Genomic DNA, 19,815 nt, shown 5'->3' on the forward strand with positions numbered 1-19,815 from the left:
TCTGTGTTGGGTGCTCAGACTCCAGAATATCTCTTAGCCTTGGCTGAATGGTGAGACATAAGCTGGCCTGTGGTGTGAAAATCAGGCAGAAGGATGTGCTACAGAGAATAATTGAGTATAAACATTGGGAGTGACTGCAGGATCTAGTAAAATTAATTAAAATGTAGCGCTATGTGACTTGCAAATAGAATGAAAGTTTTTTCTGTGGCACTGACACTTCTACTGTGGGAGCTGGTGGCACTCAAAGGAAGATTCCATGGCCTGAACCAGCTGCCAAGTTACAGAACCTGGCTTTGGTAATCCTTTACCAGTAAAGAAGTCTCAATTCAGATCTGTCACTAAGGACCTGTCTGCAGGCTTCTCGAGGTGCAGAATTATAGACCTGCTACATATCAGGCAGCCCCACTCTCTGATCACATGTGTGGTTTCTGGTAAATAATATTTTAGGCAAATAATATATTGTCTTTTGTTGTTGTAATTTTGTAAATTGGCAGGTAGTTGATACCCAGTTTAGCTGAGTTCCCTTCCTTGAGATTAGACAAAAGCTGTAAAATCCTCTTTGATATTCACAGAAATACATTCTAGGTGGTAACTGTGGTTAACCCAAGCCATGACTGTGTATTGCTGATAGCTTGGGTGAAACACTAGCTGGAACCATGGCTGTCATTAAGAGAATTAATAAATGCAGCTCTTTGGAAGGAGGCATTCCAGGATAATTGTGTGTGGGTCAGGGTTGTTGCTGGGTAGGTGGCTGCTCACATGCTTCAGGTGTGTAACCTGCAGGCTCTCAGCCCCACAAAAAGATCTGGAGGTGTGTGGTGGTGTGGAAAGGGAAGCTGACAGGACAGAAACCAAAGGAAACAGCAGCAGCAGCAAGTAAGTTATGGGGTGTGTTTAATTGTCCATCTGGCCGGTTATTACGTGTGCCTCAGCCTCTCCAGTGTCAGAGGAGCTGAAGGAACATACGTGCTCAATTCCCAGATAAATAAACTCCCTGACGTGCTGCAGCTAAACTTAGCTACTGTGGAGCTGGTAAATAAGCAAACTAGGGTAAGTCTTGCCCTAACAGTTGATAGAAGAAGCCCATGCTCTCCATCTGTTTCTCCCCTCTTGTGCATGTATTTAGGTAAGAATATGGGTGGGAGTGTTGATGTGCTGGAGGGTGGGAAGGCTCTGCAGAAGGACAGGGACAGGCTGACACTGAGTGCGTGGCAGTCTCTTCCCCTGAGCAACAATTGACAGGACAAGAGGAAACGACCTCAAGTCATGCCAGGGAAGGTTTAGGTTGGATATGAAGAAGAAATTCCTCCTCTGAAGAGTTATCAAATATTGGAAAAGGCTGCCCAGAGAAGCGGTGTAGTTGCCATCCTGGAGGTATTTAAAAAATGTGTAGTTGTAGCACTTGAGGACAAGGTTTAGTGGTGGATTTAGCAGTGCTGGGTTAATGATTGGACCTGATGATTTTAGAGATATTTTCCAACCTAAACGATTTTATGATTCTATTTTTTGCAGCCCATATTTCTCCCCCATCTCTACGTGGATACATAATTTTTCTCTACCTTCCTACACACATTCATTTGTCTCCAACATAAGTCCTTGAAAATTGTTTCAATGAAATCCTGAAGCTCCTTTCTATTCTATAGTGAATGCTGTTGGTTTAAATGAAATAATTCCTTCTCTTTAGAGGTTCTTAAATTTTCATTGGCAGATTTCTGAATATTCCTGATTAAGACATGGAGGATATATGTAACAGCCATGTGTACATCGACTTCATATCTCAGAGGGCACTGAGATTGATTATTCTCTAAGACCTGGGTCAATATTTACCTCTCGGGTCATTAAATTGTGATTTTCATTTCCATGGGAATCAATATCTATCTATAAAGACGATCAAAACTTCCGCTAAAATGGGAATGTGCCTTGTGTCCCGTTTATATGACAGCTGACATGAGAGATGGATTACATAGATAGGTAGATTAGTGTGGAATGAGATTATTTGCCTTAAGTATGGGTCATTTTCTGTGCTTGACTTGCAGGGATTCATGCAAAGGTCTGACAATACAATTGCACAATTATATTTTCCTGAAAATTATGTAGCATGGGTTTTTAATTTAGAGATGACAAAGCAATGATTAATCACTTGGGAAGGCATAGATTTCAAATCTCATGAGGATAAAGCTGGAGTTTAGGAGTTTAGAGGAGAGAGAGAGCCTGACAAATTGTGGTATCAGGAGTTCTCATGAACCCTTAGGTTCCTGAGTTGCCATGGATTCTTGCACAGGTGTCATGTTTATTTCTGCTGCAGACAGAAGTGCACTAGGCTTGACTCTGGACCCCTGAGATCATGTCAGATCAAATAAATAAAACAAGATACAAGTGACTAATGAAGTCTGACAGAGGTCAAAGGCATGGCCCAGAGTTTAAGCTACTCTGAAGAGACCTAAAAAAAAAAACATTAACACCTCCTTGCCTTAGTCCAATAGTGCTTATTATGAAGAACCAAGAAACCTTTCATTGTTCAACATTTTGCCCTGTTTTTTCCTCTCTCTAGGTCTTCTGTGACTACCATGGGCACTCCCAGAAAAAGAATGTGTTTCTCTATGGCTGCAGCATTAAAGAGACTTTGTGGCAAGCAGGCTGCATGGTCGACACAGCAGTTGTCACAGAAGATGTTGGTTACAGGGTAGGTCCACTTGGTTCCTTCCTTAATTAGCAGCCTGTATGTGCTTATATATTTAAAATATTTAAGATAAGGTCACCTCAGAAATTTTGGTGATCGTGTGAAAACTTTCCCTGCTCCAGAGGAATAGTGATCCAGAGAATTTCTAATCACATGTTATATCTTCATGCACCAGATATTAGAGACCCTTCTCCTGACAGTGTATTTGCAATTTATTTCGTTTCAGTAAAACGATGAGCTATAACATTTGGCTAATAGGACAGACATATTTTTGTGTGTTTTATAATTTCTAAGTACATGTACAATTTTGTCCTCACCATCCCACCCATAATATGGAAATAAATGGGAATTACATAATGTTAACTGAGAAGATGATGGTGTCCCACAGTCCTATTCAACTGAATTTCTTCATCACAAAATGCTCCTGGTCCTACTGAAAACATGAGATAATTCAATGGCTGCCAAATCGATCATAGTGAAGCTATCTCCAGAACAAATGCTTGGTGTCATACCTAGGATTTTTTTTTTTTTTTTAAATTAGAACAAACTCTAAAATCTATTTTATTTCTGCTTTGTGAGACTGTCTTGTTCATCAAACCCTTCTTTGGATTTCCTGCCCATCTTTCTCTCTCTTTTTTTTTTTTTTTTTTTTTTTTTGTATCTGTTTAAATGATATTTTCCTATTAAATAAGTTTTTTCAGGAAAAATAAAGAATTATATAAGGTCCATTTCTAGTCTTAAAAATGTTAATTTCACAAAACATAATTGTGGCCTTAAACTCATTATAGAGTTACAGCTTGGATCACTCAAACCTGAAAGAGATTGAAAAATCTTTGTCAGTTTATGCCTCTGTATAATTTTTGCTACTTCAGCATAAATACTCAGTATCCTTCCACGAGATTGCCATGTTTTCCATGCTCATCTTATGGAGCTGCACAGGAAAAGCTGAAACTTAACTGGAGGAAAGTACCCCAGCATTGGCTGTGAGGAGTCCCAGTGGCAAACATTGATTCCTGAGGAAAGCAGGGAGGGTTCCCACAAAATTCAAACACATTTTTGGCAGTGTTTGAATTCCAGGGGCTTGCAAAGGCTGAGGAGGGCTCTCTGCTGCACAGACAGAATTCAAATGTTAGTCAGCACTCAGAGCCTGACCTGAATCTGCAATGAGGAAAGGCTCCAAGGCTGTCCAAGAACACTCTGCAGTGGCCCATAAGACAGGTTTTTACAGCTCAAATCCTTGCTTTTGCATGAAATGGGAGGTGGGTGCCTGCTGCAGATCCAGCCTATGGGTCACCCTCTCCCTGCTTAGGCTGGGGACACTGGGTCTGTGCAGGGACACCTCTGCAATTCCAGCTGGCAGATACCCACCCTGCCTCAGACCTGCTCCCTGCACTGCCTGCACAGGTTTCTCTCCTGCCTCCTCTAGGTAATGGGAATCAGTCTGGCCTCCATGATTGATTTTTCTCCACAGGAACAGAAACCAAATACCTCAAGAAAATTATGGGTTTTGGAAGAGCCTTTGCCTCATATGTTATAGATCCAGCTGTAGCCCTTGGCAATGTACAGTCAGAGTCCTCCTTGCCTTTAATATTTGGTGGCCTTGGGTGACTTGCACAGCACTGGCATCATAATCCCAACCTTTGATAAACATTCCAGGCCCCTTCGACAGCAATCTCTGCAGGGACATTAGTAAAGAAATATAATTTGATTCATTTTGAATGGGATTGGAGGTTTATGGACAGGGTCCAGTGTAAGTGGAGCAGCTTCCTTTGCTGTCACACATGATAAATCCAGCTGCGTGAGAGACACGGAACACAGTCACACTGCTGCACTGTCATAAAAGCATCCTTTAAAGGGATGTGTTTTCACACAGAATATGTTATTGAAAGATAATTAATGAGAAGAATCAATAGAGAAGAAAGAGCCATTAGTGTGAAATCCAGTGAATGTTGGTAAAATGAAAAGAATATTAAATTCGGGTTTGCTAATGCTTCTAAATGAGTCCTGTGTACAGAGACATTACTGTTACCTGCCAGTATTTTTATTTAATCAAAAGAAAAAGATTGATTATGCATATAATTTGAATTGCTCTAAAAAGCTAAACTAGATTAGGGTTCTGATTATTGTATTGGATGTGATAAATTTACAAAATTTTGTGTATGGGTTCAGATAAGGGCACATATTGTTCACATAGGGTTTAACTGGGTCTCATGGTTGTGCTAAGGCTTATAAACACCTCAGCTATATGGTTCTGCTGCATTTTTTTAGTTTCTTAGTCAAAATCCAGGAAAACCTGGAAGCTGTGCATGAAGCCATACAATTTTGTGAGCTCTGTGCAGCAAGTAGCAGGACTGAAGGCAGTGCAGAAATGTTGGATGCTTTATTAAAGGCAAGAAGTGAATTTTCAAGGTTTCTCTGCTCAGTGTGCCCACAGGAAAGAGAGTGCTGCAGCTCTCAGTAACACACTGGAGATCTTGACTTAAGATTGAAGCTTGAGGTGGTCTCAGATTTGAAGTGAAGTTTTTTGCTTCATTCTAGTTTTCTCTACCTCAGTTTTTTCATCTGAAGGATGGACCTTATGGAACTGGAGGAGACCAGTGATGGCTGCAGCCAAAATATAGTGAAAAATGAAATATGTATAAATGAAAGATATGTATGGTTAAGTAGTTTGTAAGAGATATTGCAAAGTAGTTTAGCCCAAATATGTATCACTCATAGCAAGCATGTTTTAGGAAAATACATTATTCTGTCACTTTCAAACCAAATATTCCCATACAGTGATGTGAGGTAAAGCCCAAAAGAACAGAGCTACAATTCCTCAGAATTAGTTGCTGAAACTGATGGTTACTGGAAAGTAAAAGTAGCTGCTTAATTTTCGCTACCCAAACTGAATGAAGTTCAAGGGTAAATGCCACTAGCAATATGTGGAAACTCCTTCAGTCAGATTTCATTCAGTTCAGGTGTTAAAGAAAAGTGTCATAAAAGAAATAATGAGTGTTCTGATTTTACTTGGTGTCATCTAGGTGGATCAAATGGTGTTTTGGCACATGTTGTGGTTGGTGTAGCAGCACTGCTGTTCAGACACAGACATAACCCACACGTGTGTGTGTGTATTTAACAGTCCAGTCTATTAATTAGCACTAGCTATGCCCTATGTAGCTGTTATCTATTTTTATAGAGTGTAAAAATAACACATTTATTCTCTGTAATGACTAAGTAATTGTTGCTTCTTCGCTGATGGAATATTTGATATTTCAGGTGTGTTTATGGACTTTGTTGGGAAATACGATTTTGAGAGTAAGAAAATCACTCAGGGCTAAGATATAATATTTGCTGGTTTTATTATTACTTTTTATTGTGATTCTTTAAGTGAACTGTATAAAAGACATTGTTTGGACCTGGAAGAAAGTATTTTGGTTTGCTTCTCAATGCAGGTTAGTTAAATGCTGAGCTTTATTTTCACGTTATCCTGTGTGACGTTCTACAAGAAAACAGATTCCCTTTCTCTGCTGTATACCAGCTTCAGACAGAATTCCTCCCATGGCTCAATCCTTTGTCAGACCCTGGATTTATGGTGGGAGGAGATGTAATAGAACTATAGAGGGGAGGATAGTGATGTCAGGTGCTGAGCTGTGATTCTTGGCAGCTCAACAAGAAGGTGTAGGTTGGTTGAAGCAGCTTGAGAACAAAACTGATTTCAGCACTTCACCCAAACCATTGGGTGTACAAATGTTTGAATTTGAGTGAGATACATCAAGTCTATGGAAGTTTTGCATTTTAGTCTTTGGAATGAAACAAAAGTTCAAATCTGAGGGTTTCACATGGGATGGAGATAATGCACTGGTTGGAGCTCTCAGTGTCTATGGATAGATTTGATTACTGACTCATTAAAACAGAGGTTTCTCTGTATGTGTGTGTATGATATCAACATGTACACATCTGTGCAATTTATTTTCTCCTAGACTCTTCCCAAAATCCTGGATAAAGTGGCCCCTGCATTTGTCATGAACAGCTGCAGCTTCCTGGTGGAGAAGTCCCGGGCATCCACAGCCCGTGTGGTGGTGTGGAAGGAAATGGGGGTGCTGAGGAGCTACACCATGGAAAGCACCTACTGCAGCTGCAGCCACGGACTCTACAGAGTGAGTAAACCTTTCAAAAAACCCTCTGCCACCCTCCTAATACACATCTCATGAGCCTGGATGGAGGAGATGGCCTTTGCTGTGTGCACAGTGCGCTCTCTCCAGACCCATGTAGCCAGAATTTCTTTTCAGAAGAATCTCATTCTTTTGCCCTTCATTCTTTTACCTTCCATGCCAAGAAAGTAGAGTTCCTCTCTGAGGCTTCATTCAGCAGGGAAATAAAAGGGAACTCCAGTCTGCAGCCAAACACATTGAGCTGAAGAAAGGAATGTTTTGGGGATGATATCGGGACTTATCCTTACAAGGGCTTTCTCCAGTCTTGTAATAAAAATTCTTGCAGGTTATATGGACATTTCTGAGCCTAATTCAAAGGTAATAAACTGGAATACTCGTTGGTACAGGTTCACTGCCTAAGTGGCTAAATTTAGGAGCCTCCACTGAAAATCCTACATTTGGAGTTTTCTGTTCCTGACAGGCAGAGGTAGCCAATCTAAGGCTGCTTTTGACAGATGCCAGTGAATCTGAGCTATGCCTGAGACTGTGATCTAGACAGACCTGAATTCCACATCAGATGAGGTTGGTAGGAAGGGCTGCACTTTTACCAAATGCATCAGGCATCATTCTGGGAGATCTCCTGGCAGTTTTGAAGCATACAGGATAAGGTTGGGTAATTGTATTTGAGTGATCGTAATTCTCCATTCATTCAAATGATTAATTTCTTTGCTTTTTCTTATTCCAAACCTGTTGCTTTCATTTGAAAGGCTTCTACATTCCACCTCATTTCTTCCACTAGGGAGCAATCCTTATCTGTACAACATTAATAAGCAGTTAAGGATCCTGAAAGACCCTTAAGGAAAGAGCCATTATTACAAATAACAATTAATTAATAAGGCATTCAAATTATTATCTTTGTAAGCTCTATACTAATCCTTTTACCTCTCTGTAGAATGTAGCAGGAAGTATTCAGCTGCTGTTTTAACCATGTTCTTCTATACTCACATCAATTCCAGGACAGGAAAGACAGGATTAAAAAACGGCAGACAGTCAAAATCAAGAGAGTGTAATGCCCAGGGCAATTATATCTAACACTCCCTACTCCTGAGAAGTGTTAATGGCTTTTTAATAGGCACCACAGGTCAAGACAGTGGGTTTGAATCTTTTTAGACAGTGGGGGGAAATCTGCTTTGAGTGAAATCAATGACAAAGCTCCAAATGATCTCTGTAGAGGAGGATTTCACCGATTTCTTAGATAACCACAGCAAGATCTAAACCCAGTGACACATCAGATTTCATCGATACCTAATGACTTGTTCTCCATCAGCATCTGTGAGGTCTTTGACCAAACTTGCTTCTTGTGTGTCATTAAATGCTTAAAATAGTAGGAAGAGAAATCTCTTAAAATGTATGAAATTATTTTCTATGTTCCTTCTTGTCCTCTTTATTGTCACTGATCAGGGCCACAACCAGCCACTGAGGACAAGAGCAGGTTCACATTTGAGGGCTTGTGACTGGTGAGAGAATCCAGTGTTCCCATGGCTCTCAAGGAAGTCTGAAAGCTGTAAATCAGTTCTGAAATTTCCATTATGAGTGCCTTGAAAAGCTGAATCTCAGCTGGATCACTGGGTTATGTTTATGAGGTCACATATTCTTGTCTGTTTTTTTAAGCTTTTTTTTTTCATTTAGGGTTATTATTTATCTCAAAGATGGAGGATACATGAGTATTCCCATTATGAAGAATTCCTTCACCATTTCTCTACCCTAAGGATAACACAAACACTTATTGCAGCTTCTGTGATTCCGGCAGATTTAAAGTATTTCCACTATATTTTTCCTAATGCACTAATTACCCAACTTGTTAGCATCCAAATAGAATATAATTTCTTATGTTGGTTGTGCTGGAACTGCAAATAAATACATACAGTATCTCTTCCAGAAAATTGATACTTACAAGCTATCTCCTCTTCTTTTAAGTGGTCTTTAGAGTTGGTCCTATTTACTTGCTCTTACAAGTGAATTAGTAAGTGTGGAATTGACAGACTAAACTGAAGATCTTGTTCCATAAATGCCATTTAATCCTCAGCTTCCATCTATCAAAGCTACTTCATCAGCATCTTGGAGCTCTAAAATCATTCTTGTAAACTGGAAATTAATCACATAAGAGGTCATGTTTTTCTAGTGGCTTCAACACGAGTTCTTCACTCTTGCACCCTGAAGTTGGATGTGTGTCTAGGCAGTGGAATGACACTAATGCTCACAAAGAAGGTGTCAACGTCCTGTACTTAGGCTTTCTGACATTTGCTTTGGAAGATTTGTTTAACTGTGGATCGTTGAGTCTGTTTTTCAATTGCATATGACCGATCTCCCTGTAGGGATATATCCAGAATATCCCCTGGACTGGTACACCCTTATGGTTTTTTTTTACTTTTACACCTTGAAGTACAGTACAAACAACAGCTAGGATATAAAATATCCTGATAAATGCAGCAGAGGCTCCCAAATCCAGCATCATTCAGTGATTCAGTGGTCAGACTTCTATTAGAGAGCAGCAGCAGACCTGTCTTTAGATTTTTCAGCTCTCAAGCTATTTTTTTTTCTTTTCAATTCAAGCAAGGAATTCATTGAAGCAGCTGCTTTTCTGTCTGTGAGCACAGGTACAGCACTTGGCATCTGATGGGAATGGTCCAAAAGATTTAGGAAGAACCAGAAAGCTGTAGAGAGGCTACAAGATGTTAAAATATTAATTGTATAAGGCTGGTGGGTTAGGGTTAGGGTAACCTCATCTCACCACAGGTCGAGGAAGGGCTGAGGCAAACCAGAATTTAGTTTTCCTGATAGAAAAGCTGTGAGGGTTTTTCCCCTGGAATGTGTGTCCTCTCTCTTGGACAGAAGTTTTAAAATACTTTAGTAACTGAAAGATAAGGCAGGAATTGGGTACTATTGATATGTAAATGAGAAACAATAGTGACCCCAGCTTCCTTTAAGCCATTTGATTTCAAATGGAGAGGAGGGTGGAAATGAAAGGAGAAAAGAGATGGTTTGTCTGACGAATCTCCCTGTCTGTGTGATCAATGGAAATGCAATAAGCCAACTACCCTTAAGGAAGCGAAACATAAAACTAAAGAAACTATTGATCTTATCTAAGGTTTTGTTCAACCTAGGAACAAGAAAAGGTGGTGGTAAAATATTCAAACTCTTTTTCATCTTGTCTGGATTGCCCAAATCAATCTTGGAGGAGCCCTATCTCCATTTGAAAGTAGCTAAAAACAAAGTAACGAAGTTTCACAGGGAATTTTGCCTCCTGTTTCTGCCAGTTTGCAGCCCGGTGGTCAAACCAGAAAATATCAATAATAAAATAATAAACACCTTATCATTTCTTTGCTCATGTGATCACTGTCTGCATTGGTCCCTCATTGGAGATTTTACCCCTGCAGCTTAACCAGGTTTCAATTGCTGCCTCCCTTCTGTGGGATACAGAGCCCCCTTCTCATTTTTGGTTTTGAGAAGTCTGAATGCAAGGCTGTGCTGTGAGGAGATCTGAGAGCAGGCCCAGCCATGACCCCAGAAGAATTTACTGCTCTGTCATGTCACACTCTCACCATTCCTCCTGATTCCTTGTTACCTCGCCTGCTAATTAGGGCCCTTCCAAAGCATATTCCACTGTGCTGTTCCATTCATTACTGCATCCATCATCCTCCAAGTTAATACCTTTAGTGCCAGGGTGTGCAGCTGAGTTCCAAACCATATGTCCTGGTGATACAGCTAATCTAAAAAATTGAGCTTCATGCTCTGTGTGGACATGTTATGTTGGAAGAGCAGTTTCCTTGGCATGGTGTGCCTGATGGAGGAATTGAAGTACTACTGGAAACAGAGTTTAGCTTTTTGCTTCAAACAGATTATAAACATCAAGGAGTAACCAAATGAGTTTTAAAATTATTGCAGGTATCTTGACAATATCCAATGAAGGAGATTTTACTGCTGGTACAGATCCCTCTTTGAAGAAAGCTTTAGGAGAGCTGAGAAATAAGATTTTTTTTCCTATCCATTTTAATTCTTCTGAGTCATAGAAATAACCCAAATTTTCTCTCAAAAGGACTTGATTAGAGGAAAAAGCCCTCCCTTTGCAGAGACACTGGAACTGAGACCTCAGCACTGAGCAGTGTGGCCATGCAGTTCATAGACACTCTTGATATGAACTCTAATCTTTGCTAGATAGAAGTGGTGAGAGTTAGTCTAATTAGAAGATCTAATATTATCTGTCCCCTTTAGCCTGATCAGCATGGGTTGGCATATTTAAATGAGTGATGAATCAGTGATTTGCCATGGAAGAGTGGCTGAACTAAAGCAATATGCCAAGATGAAAGCCTCCCCTCTTTCTCATCCTTCAGAGGAGGCCAGCTCTGGTTTGATCTCTTTCTGCCCAGATGAGCCAAATTTTTACCCATGTATGATTGACCACTGAACTGCAGCACTATTTTTTCATAATTATCAGTGCACAATTAAATATTTTCTTTATCTTCCTTACTTTTGAAGATTACTTACCAAATTTCTGAGAGGAATTTTTTAGGTATGTTTTATTCATAAGCAGTTTATTACAGTTAATAGTCAGAAATTGAGTTGTTTTGATGGCGTTTGCAGGTCACATGATGCTGCTTCTGTTCTCCAGTAAGATGTATATTGTTCTTGTAATTGGAAGTCTGATGCACAAACTTGCAGATTATTTTAATTTGGCCTGTTGCCAGTATTCAACCACCAACAAAAATAATTTCAGCAATACTCTTGCCATAAAGGATGCCTGATAAGTAGTTGTAGACAGAAAAAATAAAGAAATGGGACATATTCTATGCTTTCTGGTGTACATTTCTGGAAAATGATTACATCATCTTTGCAAGTCTTACAGATTCTTTGCCATTTCTGATTTCTTTTGAGCCCCAGAGCTTATACTTTTCCTGAATATGAGTAAGTCTCAAAAGCATTCAAAAGCTTCTTTTTTTTAAAAAAAATCATCTCTACAATGTGTGTTCTTTAGCTGACCCTCAGTGCTCTAGAGATCTCATTCTAAAGCAGATGCTGAGAGTAAGAAAGGATAATTTTTCTTTCTGATAGGTCTGCTTCCAGTTCTGGTCCAAAGTGGCTCAAATTGGAAGCAGCTGTAACAGCAAGAAAAGTATAGAAAAAAAATAGTTATCTAATATTAATCTAAAGACTGATGTTTCAAATTAAGGGTGTTGATTTTTTCCTTTTCTTACGTTGTTACCCAAGGCAAAATTTGCATCTTATTTTCTTTATTTTCCTGCCTCTGTTATTTCCGCCCACCCCTGGCACTAATTGATTGGTGATTCATTTTGTAAGATATTCTAATTGTACCTTTTAGGCTGGTGGGCCTCACTTCACAGAGCTTTGTAGGGACTAATGGTATTTAGGAAGTGGGGGAAGAAGAGAGAAGAGGTTTCTGAGCAAACAAATCAGGAGAGGGTGGCTGTTTGTCCTTCTTGTAGATACTTAAATCTGCAAGGTTCTTATATGAAGTTCTTATATGAAATTCTTACATGAACTGCGGGAGCATTTCCCCTTGTTAAGTGTTTTTAATTGGTTTGTTTGTTTTATTTTTTGACAGGATGCTAACTAAGCAATCAAACCTTAACTATGCTCAGATCTGTTTGTAGGTGTGTTGATTTAGGCTCTCAGATTGTTTGGAAAAGCAAATTACAGAACATTGTAGGGATTCTTTGGCCTTATATCTACATGAAAACCAGAGTTTTCCTGTAGGACCACCCCAGCAGATCTCATTTTTCTTGATGGGGACTAAGACAGTTGTATTAAGGCAGAGATGGTGTTACCAATACTACAAGAGGTGTAAATACCATCTCTGTTCTCAAAAGTCATGGATGTTTTTACCATCTGCTAATTTTTGTTGAGGGTGCTCAGTGTTGCCATATGGGAGGGCTATTTATATGCATTTAAATTATTCTGTAAAGTTTACAACAAGGTAATGCTGCTCTCCATACTCTGTTTTCCCATTTCCTGATCCATTCCAGAGTCAGTTTAACCTTGCTGTTTTGGAAAAGATCAGTCATTGAGTAGGGTCATTTTTCTTATTGTCACATCTGAGGAAGGCTTATGTCTGGGGTTTTTGTGGTGGTTTTTTTGTTTGCTTGTTGTTTTGGTTTGTGTGGGTTTTTTATTTTGATTTGGGGTTTTTTGTAGTTTGTTTTTGATTTGTTTTGGTTTTTTTTGACAGGGGAATTGGTTTGGGGATTTCCAGCCCTACACAGGGCTAAAACCCATTTTCTAGCATTAGTGTAACTGTATTAAAGTTTCTGCTTAGAACATTCAGCCCTTCTTTCCATGTCTGCCAAACGCTGGTGTTTTGTGAATGACTCTGGGAAAGCTGTGGGCCCTTAGTCCAGTGGGCAGAGTTTGCTGCTGCACAGACAAAAAAACCTTTCCCTACCACGGCCGAAGGATTCACTGACTCTTTCCAGAAGTCTGTGCAGTGGTGCTGCCTGCACTGGTCAGTCTGGGGAGGTGTTCCGTGGACCCTGCCTTGAAAGATGTTTTGGAAAAAGTCCTTCCCGGCACCAGCTGCAGTGGGTTTCAGCTGTCGCTCAGCCCATCTGCTTTGCTGTTCTGAGTGTTGGGGGGTGGAGGAATGTTCCATTGTGCTTGAACCCACATTGTTACTTGAAACAGGGGAGAAAGATACTGGAGAAGGACAGCACAGAGCTTTCTTTAGCCACCCTGTCCCCAAAGCACACAGGAAGCACTAAAACCCAATGTAAGAATTATCAGGGGCACTGGGAAACAGTATTTTATTCCTTATTGCTGAGCACTCAAGGAAAGATATGTTGGACTTAATTTCCTTTTGTATGTATGACACAAGATGGTCACTGGTGCTAACTGGATCATGAGCAAAGATACTAAATTAATTTTTCACATCCTATTTTGATAATTCTTTCTCCTGAGATGTTGAGGCATCTGTATCTCTGACTTGCTATGACCTTGAGAAGACGTCCCATGCCATATGGTTAAATTATAGCACAATCAAATATGACAACAGAGGTGAGATCATAATAGATTTGACTCTGCAAAGCTGGGAGGTATCCAGCCCTGTTGAGATTCAGTGGACATGGCTGGCATGTAGAATAGAAAAGCAGAGCTGTCATGCACCTCTTTTTTGGTCCACCCTTTTTCACTGTCACACAGTTGTGTTAGCTCTGCTGTTTACCAACTTCTTCTGCTTGGGACTCACCCTTGGACAGCTTATTCCAAAAAATCCTGAACATCTCTTGCATTCCTTTCACCTGCTTATGATGCTAGCAATGTTAATGGTGTATCCTAGCTGTAGTTGGCTTTTTGTTAAACCTAGGGACACTGCAAGCTCCATGGGGCTGGGGAGTGGAAAACAGGCATCATCTTGAATAATGCTTGTCTTGAATGTTGTTCTTCCTTTAGATTTTATTTTTTCCCCCAGTGTGTTGTAAACAACTGAGGTTTCTCGTTTGTTTAAAGGATTTTTCCCCCTCAGCTGCTTTTGCACTTCCCAGATACTTGGTTGCAAGCCAGTCTTCCCATATTTCAAATCTGTACTCCAGAAAGGAGGCGATAGGTACTGACAGGGGTTATCAAACTGTTTCTCTACCAAGTGGATGAACAGCAAGACTCCATAGAATCAGAAGTGCAAGTGTCCTGTCACATCCATCTTCCAGCATTTGAGAGAACAGGACTAGACTGCAGAATCCCAGGGTTTGACATTACCAATCTGGGCAGCCCAGGCACTTGAAGCAAAAAAAGCTATTTGCTATTGCATTTGGGGTTGCATGGAGGAGAGATTGCATTTTGTGAGGGAACAAGACATGAATCAGTGGCTCACCTCTGTATTTTCACCCTGCTGACAAGTGACTGCTATCGTGTCCCCATTTGAAAATGAACAAAACCAGTGTACTCATGTGGAGACACAAGAACAACAAATGCTGTCACCTTGTGATTGAGGGAGTAGGTTTGTCCATGTGCTGTAAGGAGGAACAAGCTGTCCTACTATTAAAATCAGTGCTGTCATGCTCAGAAGTCAAACAGTCTTTTGTAGTGCCAGGAGGCTGAAAATGCCTAGCAATTTATGGTCAGGCTAATCTCTGAATTGTATTTATTCAGTTTATGGGCATAGCTGAGGACCTGGTTTGACTTCAAATGTTAGAGCCTTAACTACATTCACAGTACAAATTACAAGTGGAAACAAAAAAAAGTATAAAAATAAAGCAAAATCAATGTTTAAAGATTATTTTTCATTTTCTGTTTAAAATATTATACTGACAAATCAGACAACTACAGTCACACACACTGAATGTGATTTTTCTGGATGAAATGTTACTGTTTTATTTGAAGTCCTCTAAGAAATCCGGAATGGCGTGACCTTGGATGTCCACGGGATCTCAGTCTTCTAAAGAAAAACCTCTTGGGAAGGATAAGGAGTAGAAAAGCAACATTCCTAATGAAAATGAACCACTGCATTTCCATGGTGCCCCTTTAAAATCCCAAATATCATTGCACATCATCCTTTCAAGTTTTCTGGGGAATTACAGCAGCTAGCTTTTTGATTTCTGATGTCTCTTTTGCTTGTTAATCTGGCCCCGTGTGGATTTATTGTACAAATCTATTTGGCAGCTGAAAATTGCCCTTTGATGAAGCTCCTAGTCTAATCATGAACTCCTCAGGCATGGAAAATAAGAATGGGTAGGTGGAAAAGCACAGGCTAAAAGAGCCATGTTTGCCTTTGACTGTGCATGGATTTTTAGAAGCATCTGAAGTTCAAAGTTTTTGATTACAGGATTTTCTGTAAAGATGAGTTTCTTTCCTCATAGGATCATAATATTTGCCACGCTGGATCAGATCACTGGTCCATATAATCAGGTATCCTGCCTCATGCAGACACTGTTTCCTCATGGCTCTGAAGAAAACAAAACCTGCCCGTAAGGCAACTGATTCAATTACACTAAGACACGGAAAGGAAATAATCCTGCCAGCCTGACCTGCCTCTCCTTTGCTTCATGCACTACAACATGAACCCTGATTATCATTTAAAAAACTTTGAATAATGAGCTACATCATCCATGAATAATTATGTCACTTTTTCATTCCCTTTTGTAATCTTTTTTCAGACAGGGCTTCCTGCAGCAGTGCATTCTACCATTTGATGTCCATAACATGTGTATGCTGTCTGTTATTAAGCATAAACTGTATTTTGAAATCTAATATTCCTTTCCATGGTTTTTGTATCCTTGTATAATGTGCTTCCCACGGCTGCAGTAGTTCCCAGTTTTCTTGTCTGTCAGCTCTGTGTCCAGGCTCACTGCCATCCTTCTGCCTCTGTTATCTCCTGTGTTATCCAGGTCTCCTGGTCAGGTCTCCCCTAAAATCACACTGGATGGTCTGTTCAGTCTCTTCAGTCTCCAAATCTGCAGATACATCCTGCTTCCACCCAGCTCTTGTCTGTTTGGTTCGTTTCCTCGTTTAGTTTCTAATTCAGATTTATTTATTCTTCAGGTGTGCTGAACTCTTTTACTAATTGTTACCTTTTCTCTATGTTTCTTCTACCACAAAAATAGTTTCCAGTTGCCCAGTGTAGCAGATCTGATTATTATTTCTCTGCATTCACAGTACTGAATTCCTTCCTTACTGACCAAATGCTGACTTTTTTTTGCTTAAATCAGAACATATGTCCTTGCCTGGTACTTTAAACATCACAAATAACATATGGGAGTCTGCAGACTGTGCTGGGTGGTGGGCTTGTCCTCGAGGAAGAGTCAGAGTCAGCCAGCTAGAGAAGGTGGGTATTGCACGAGGCCACATCTGGAAATTCTGCTCCCACTGCAGCAACTTGGGTATGGTGACATGTCCTGTACAGCACAGCTCCACAGCCTCTCTGCCTTTCTGTAATTCTGTCTCAAGTCTGGACTCTTCAGATATTGGCAAATAGACTTGGCAAATATTCCAGATGTCATAGCAAGAGCAGAGGGAGCTCCGTGCTCCTGCCCTCCTCTGCCATGGCCAGGTGCAGCCTGCCCTGTAGTAGGGAAGGCTGCAGTTGTTGGAAAAGCACTGCAATCAGAATTTTAATAGCAAATTCACGAAGCTTTGATGCTTAGATGAGACTGTTAGTTCTTCTGGTTTGACCTCTTGTACATCATAAGCCTTTGGGCTTCACCCTGGCAGTTTTGTACAAAGCCCGTTAACTTGTGTTTGTGTAAACAGAAAAATATCCAGGCTGGATTTGAGAATATCACAGGATTGGAAATCTATCTGGTCCCTTGGTATTTTCTAGGTGTCAGTAACTGTTAAATATTACTGCCTTATTCTCATTTGAATTCATCTGCCTGATGTTTTAGCTGCATTTGTGCTATTTTTCTCTGCTAGTTTAGAGAGACCTTTAGTAACTTAGAGTTTGTTCTCTTGGAGGTACTTACACAACATAACCTAAGTGACCTTTCAATCTTTTCTGATAATTAATTAAACATGCTTAATTCTTTAATAGTTTGTCTATATCAGAACATTCAGGAAAGTGCCTCTGAATTAGCTAAAGGTGCAAGTGGAAATTCTTGTGCTAAACCACATTAAGCTACATGTCAACACACTGAAGCAGAATTAAGGTGGCCTTAATTAAATTTGGCTTAACTCATTTCTAAAGTAAATTAAACCAAACTGAATTGTAAACACTTTCATTTTGAATACCAGAGCAGAAATATGTTCTTCTGTGTGTGATAAACATGTGAATTTGAGGGTATGCTTATGCCAGATGAACTCTGAGACAGAAATTGATAAGCCTAGCAGGAGAGTTTGGGATGGAATTTGAAGTTTTATGGTTTATCTCTAGGTAAGACCCTGCATTGCATACTGCATATGGATGATGAAATAAAACCCCCCAAAAATGCTGTGATCTGCCTTGGATGTGTTATATTCTAATTTTTGTCTAAGGAATACATGTGCTGCCAGATGGTGGGAGATCTACAAGTGAATATATGTGCTCTAAAAAGAGACATTTTGGCACAGCATGGAACATGCAGAGATGCAGATATTGGGGACTATTCAGAAATCATTTGCATACTTGTCATAAGCAGGGAAGGCTCAGACCTGATGAGGCTGAGCATAGTAGAAATAATAATAATAACAAACATAAAATGTTGGTTACCTTCAGACAGGAGAAGAAAGTGAATTTAGAGACATTCCATACTGAGGATGTTTGATACTCTTCTCTGCAGAGAATTAGAAGGATATGTGTGAATATTTTTTGCTGCAAAACAACAAACCACTGGGATATTTTCAACCAAGTAGTTGTCATAAATGAGCCTCACTTAGCAAGAGTGGACAGAGAGTAAACACAAGCACAACGTAACACAGGATTGTCTGTCTAGACCAGAAGTATGGGATGCAAAGGCACCTTTGGATGATGCATTTTGGGAACAGATGGCAGAGTGGAGCTCTATGTGATAGGATTCTTCAGGACTTTTGATGAAAAGGAAAGATAAAAATCTTGGTGATTTTACCAGAGAGTTTTTTAAAGGTGTAAATCAAGGGAGGAAAGAAAGACAATTATTGGCTGCATAAACTGATCTGAAGCAGAGAACCTTTTTTGGAGAAGAGAACTAACCTTTCTTGAAGCTGTAGGGAGGAAAGCCCTATGAAAACAAATGCAGTTCGAACTCAAATAGCTTGTTGTAAATACACTGAACCAGTGCAGGAAAAACTGCAGATACAATAGCTTCTCAAATGTCTCCATGCTACTGCTAAAGAAGAATGAGCAAGACTACTTGAACGATCATCTCTGTTGATGATGTGTAATTTAACTCACTGTACTGGAATTGAAGGAAAATTTTGGAAATTCTTGAATTTAAACAGCTCCAGCTACTGGTCTGTTCCCTGCTTAGGGAGGACAGAAAAGGCAGCAGAATGTCTGGCTGGGATGAGGGGAATGGTATTATGCTACATCTTCATTTACTGATAATTCAGGTATGCATACTGCAGGTAGGATGGCAAAGGCTGGGAAATGATCCTCCTTGGCACACTGCAATAAAGCAGAAAATGGGATAAGCTACCTCAGAAGAGCTTGTATTCCATGCAGAAAAAGTAAACGTATAGCCCTGGGTTTCAGTTTGGGTGAGATCTACTTGAGATTTCGTATGGCAGCAGTAAATACTATTAAAGATTCCAGACATTACAGATGACTAATTTGTAACACAAAAGATGTAGTATCCACTGCAGTTCTATTTTGGACTACTTTGTAACAGGAAATGATGAATTAATCTTTGTTGTGGGAGTTTGTGGTTACCTAGACACCAGTGATCATGACCTAATTACATTTAATGTGGGCAGGGGACAGTGTTCCTATTAACAGGTTTTCTTGTATATTTTTTCCTTAATAATAAGGGTGATTTTTCAGAGCTGAAGAAATATTAGAGTTAAAGCAGACCACAAGAGGAAAAAAAAATGGAAGTATTATGAATAGAAATTGAGTCCTTTTCTAAAAAGGATTTTGTTGCATATCCAAAAAAGCACAATTCTCTAATCAAGAATTGAGGACATGTTCAGTTAAAAATGATGCTGGTTGAGTAGCAAAAAGAAAGTAATAATTAGTGTAGAGGACAGTGACTCATAATGCTGATGAAAAATCTACGTGATTGATTATAGTGAGGCAGATTTCTATTATTTCAGTCTCAGTTTCTTGTTTGTTAGCACTAATTGTTTACTAGTATTTCTGAATGTAATGAGTAAACAACTGTAGAGGTCATTTCCCTAAATGTGGCTCATGAAAATAATCTTGAAAAGAATAATAGCACAGATTTATTTTCCCTGAACAAAGAAAATAGGGAAAATAGACACGAGCCATTGTAATGTTGGAAATGGATATAAGAAGATAAAGAGTAAAAATTCATGGCAGTCAGTCCTTAGAACAGTAAAAAAGTATTTGAGACCATAACCAGAAAATAAGTTTTGGAACACTACTATAGA

General features: G+C 39.7%; 1 protein-coding gene across 1 annotated transcript in view; it reads left to right on the forward strand.

The window, feature by feature from the left end:
* AGBL1 (AGBL carboxypeptidase 1) overlaps positions 1–19,815 on the forward strand; it is a 267,818-nt gene that overhangs the window by 140,926 nt on the left and 107,077 nt on the right. Inside the window, exons 20-21 of the mRNA XM_063412721.1 lie at positions 2,552–2,683; positions 6,643–6,819. Of these exons, the coding sequence (XP_063268791.1) occupies positions 2,552–2,683; positions 6,643–6,819 (309 nt within the window). The remainder of the gene's footprint in view (positions 1–2,551; positions 2,684–6,642; positions 6,820–19,815) is intronic.

This window comes from Prinia subflava, chromosome 15, assembly GCF_021018805.1.
Source record: "Prinia subflava isolate CZ2003 ecotype Zambia chromosome 15, Cam_Psub_1.2, whole genome shotgun sequence".
In the NCBI taxonomy this organism is placed as follows: domain Eukaryota; kingdom Metazoa; phylum Chordata; class Aves; order Passeriformes; family Cisticolidae; genus Prinia; species Prinia subflava.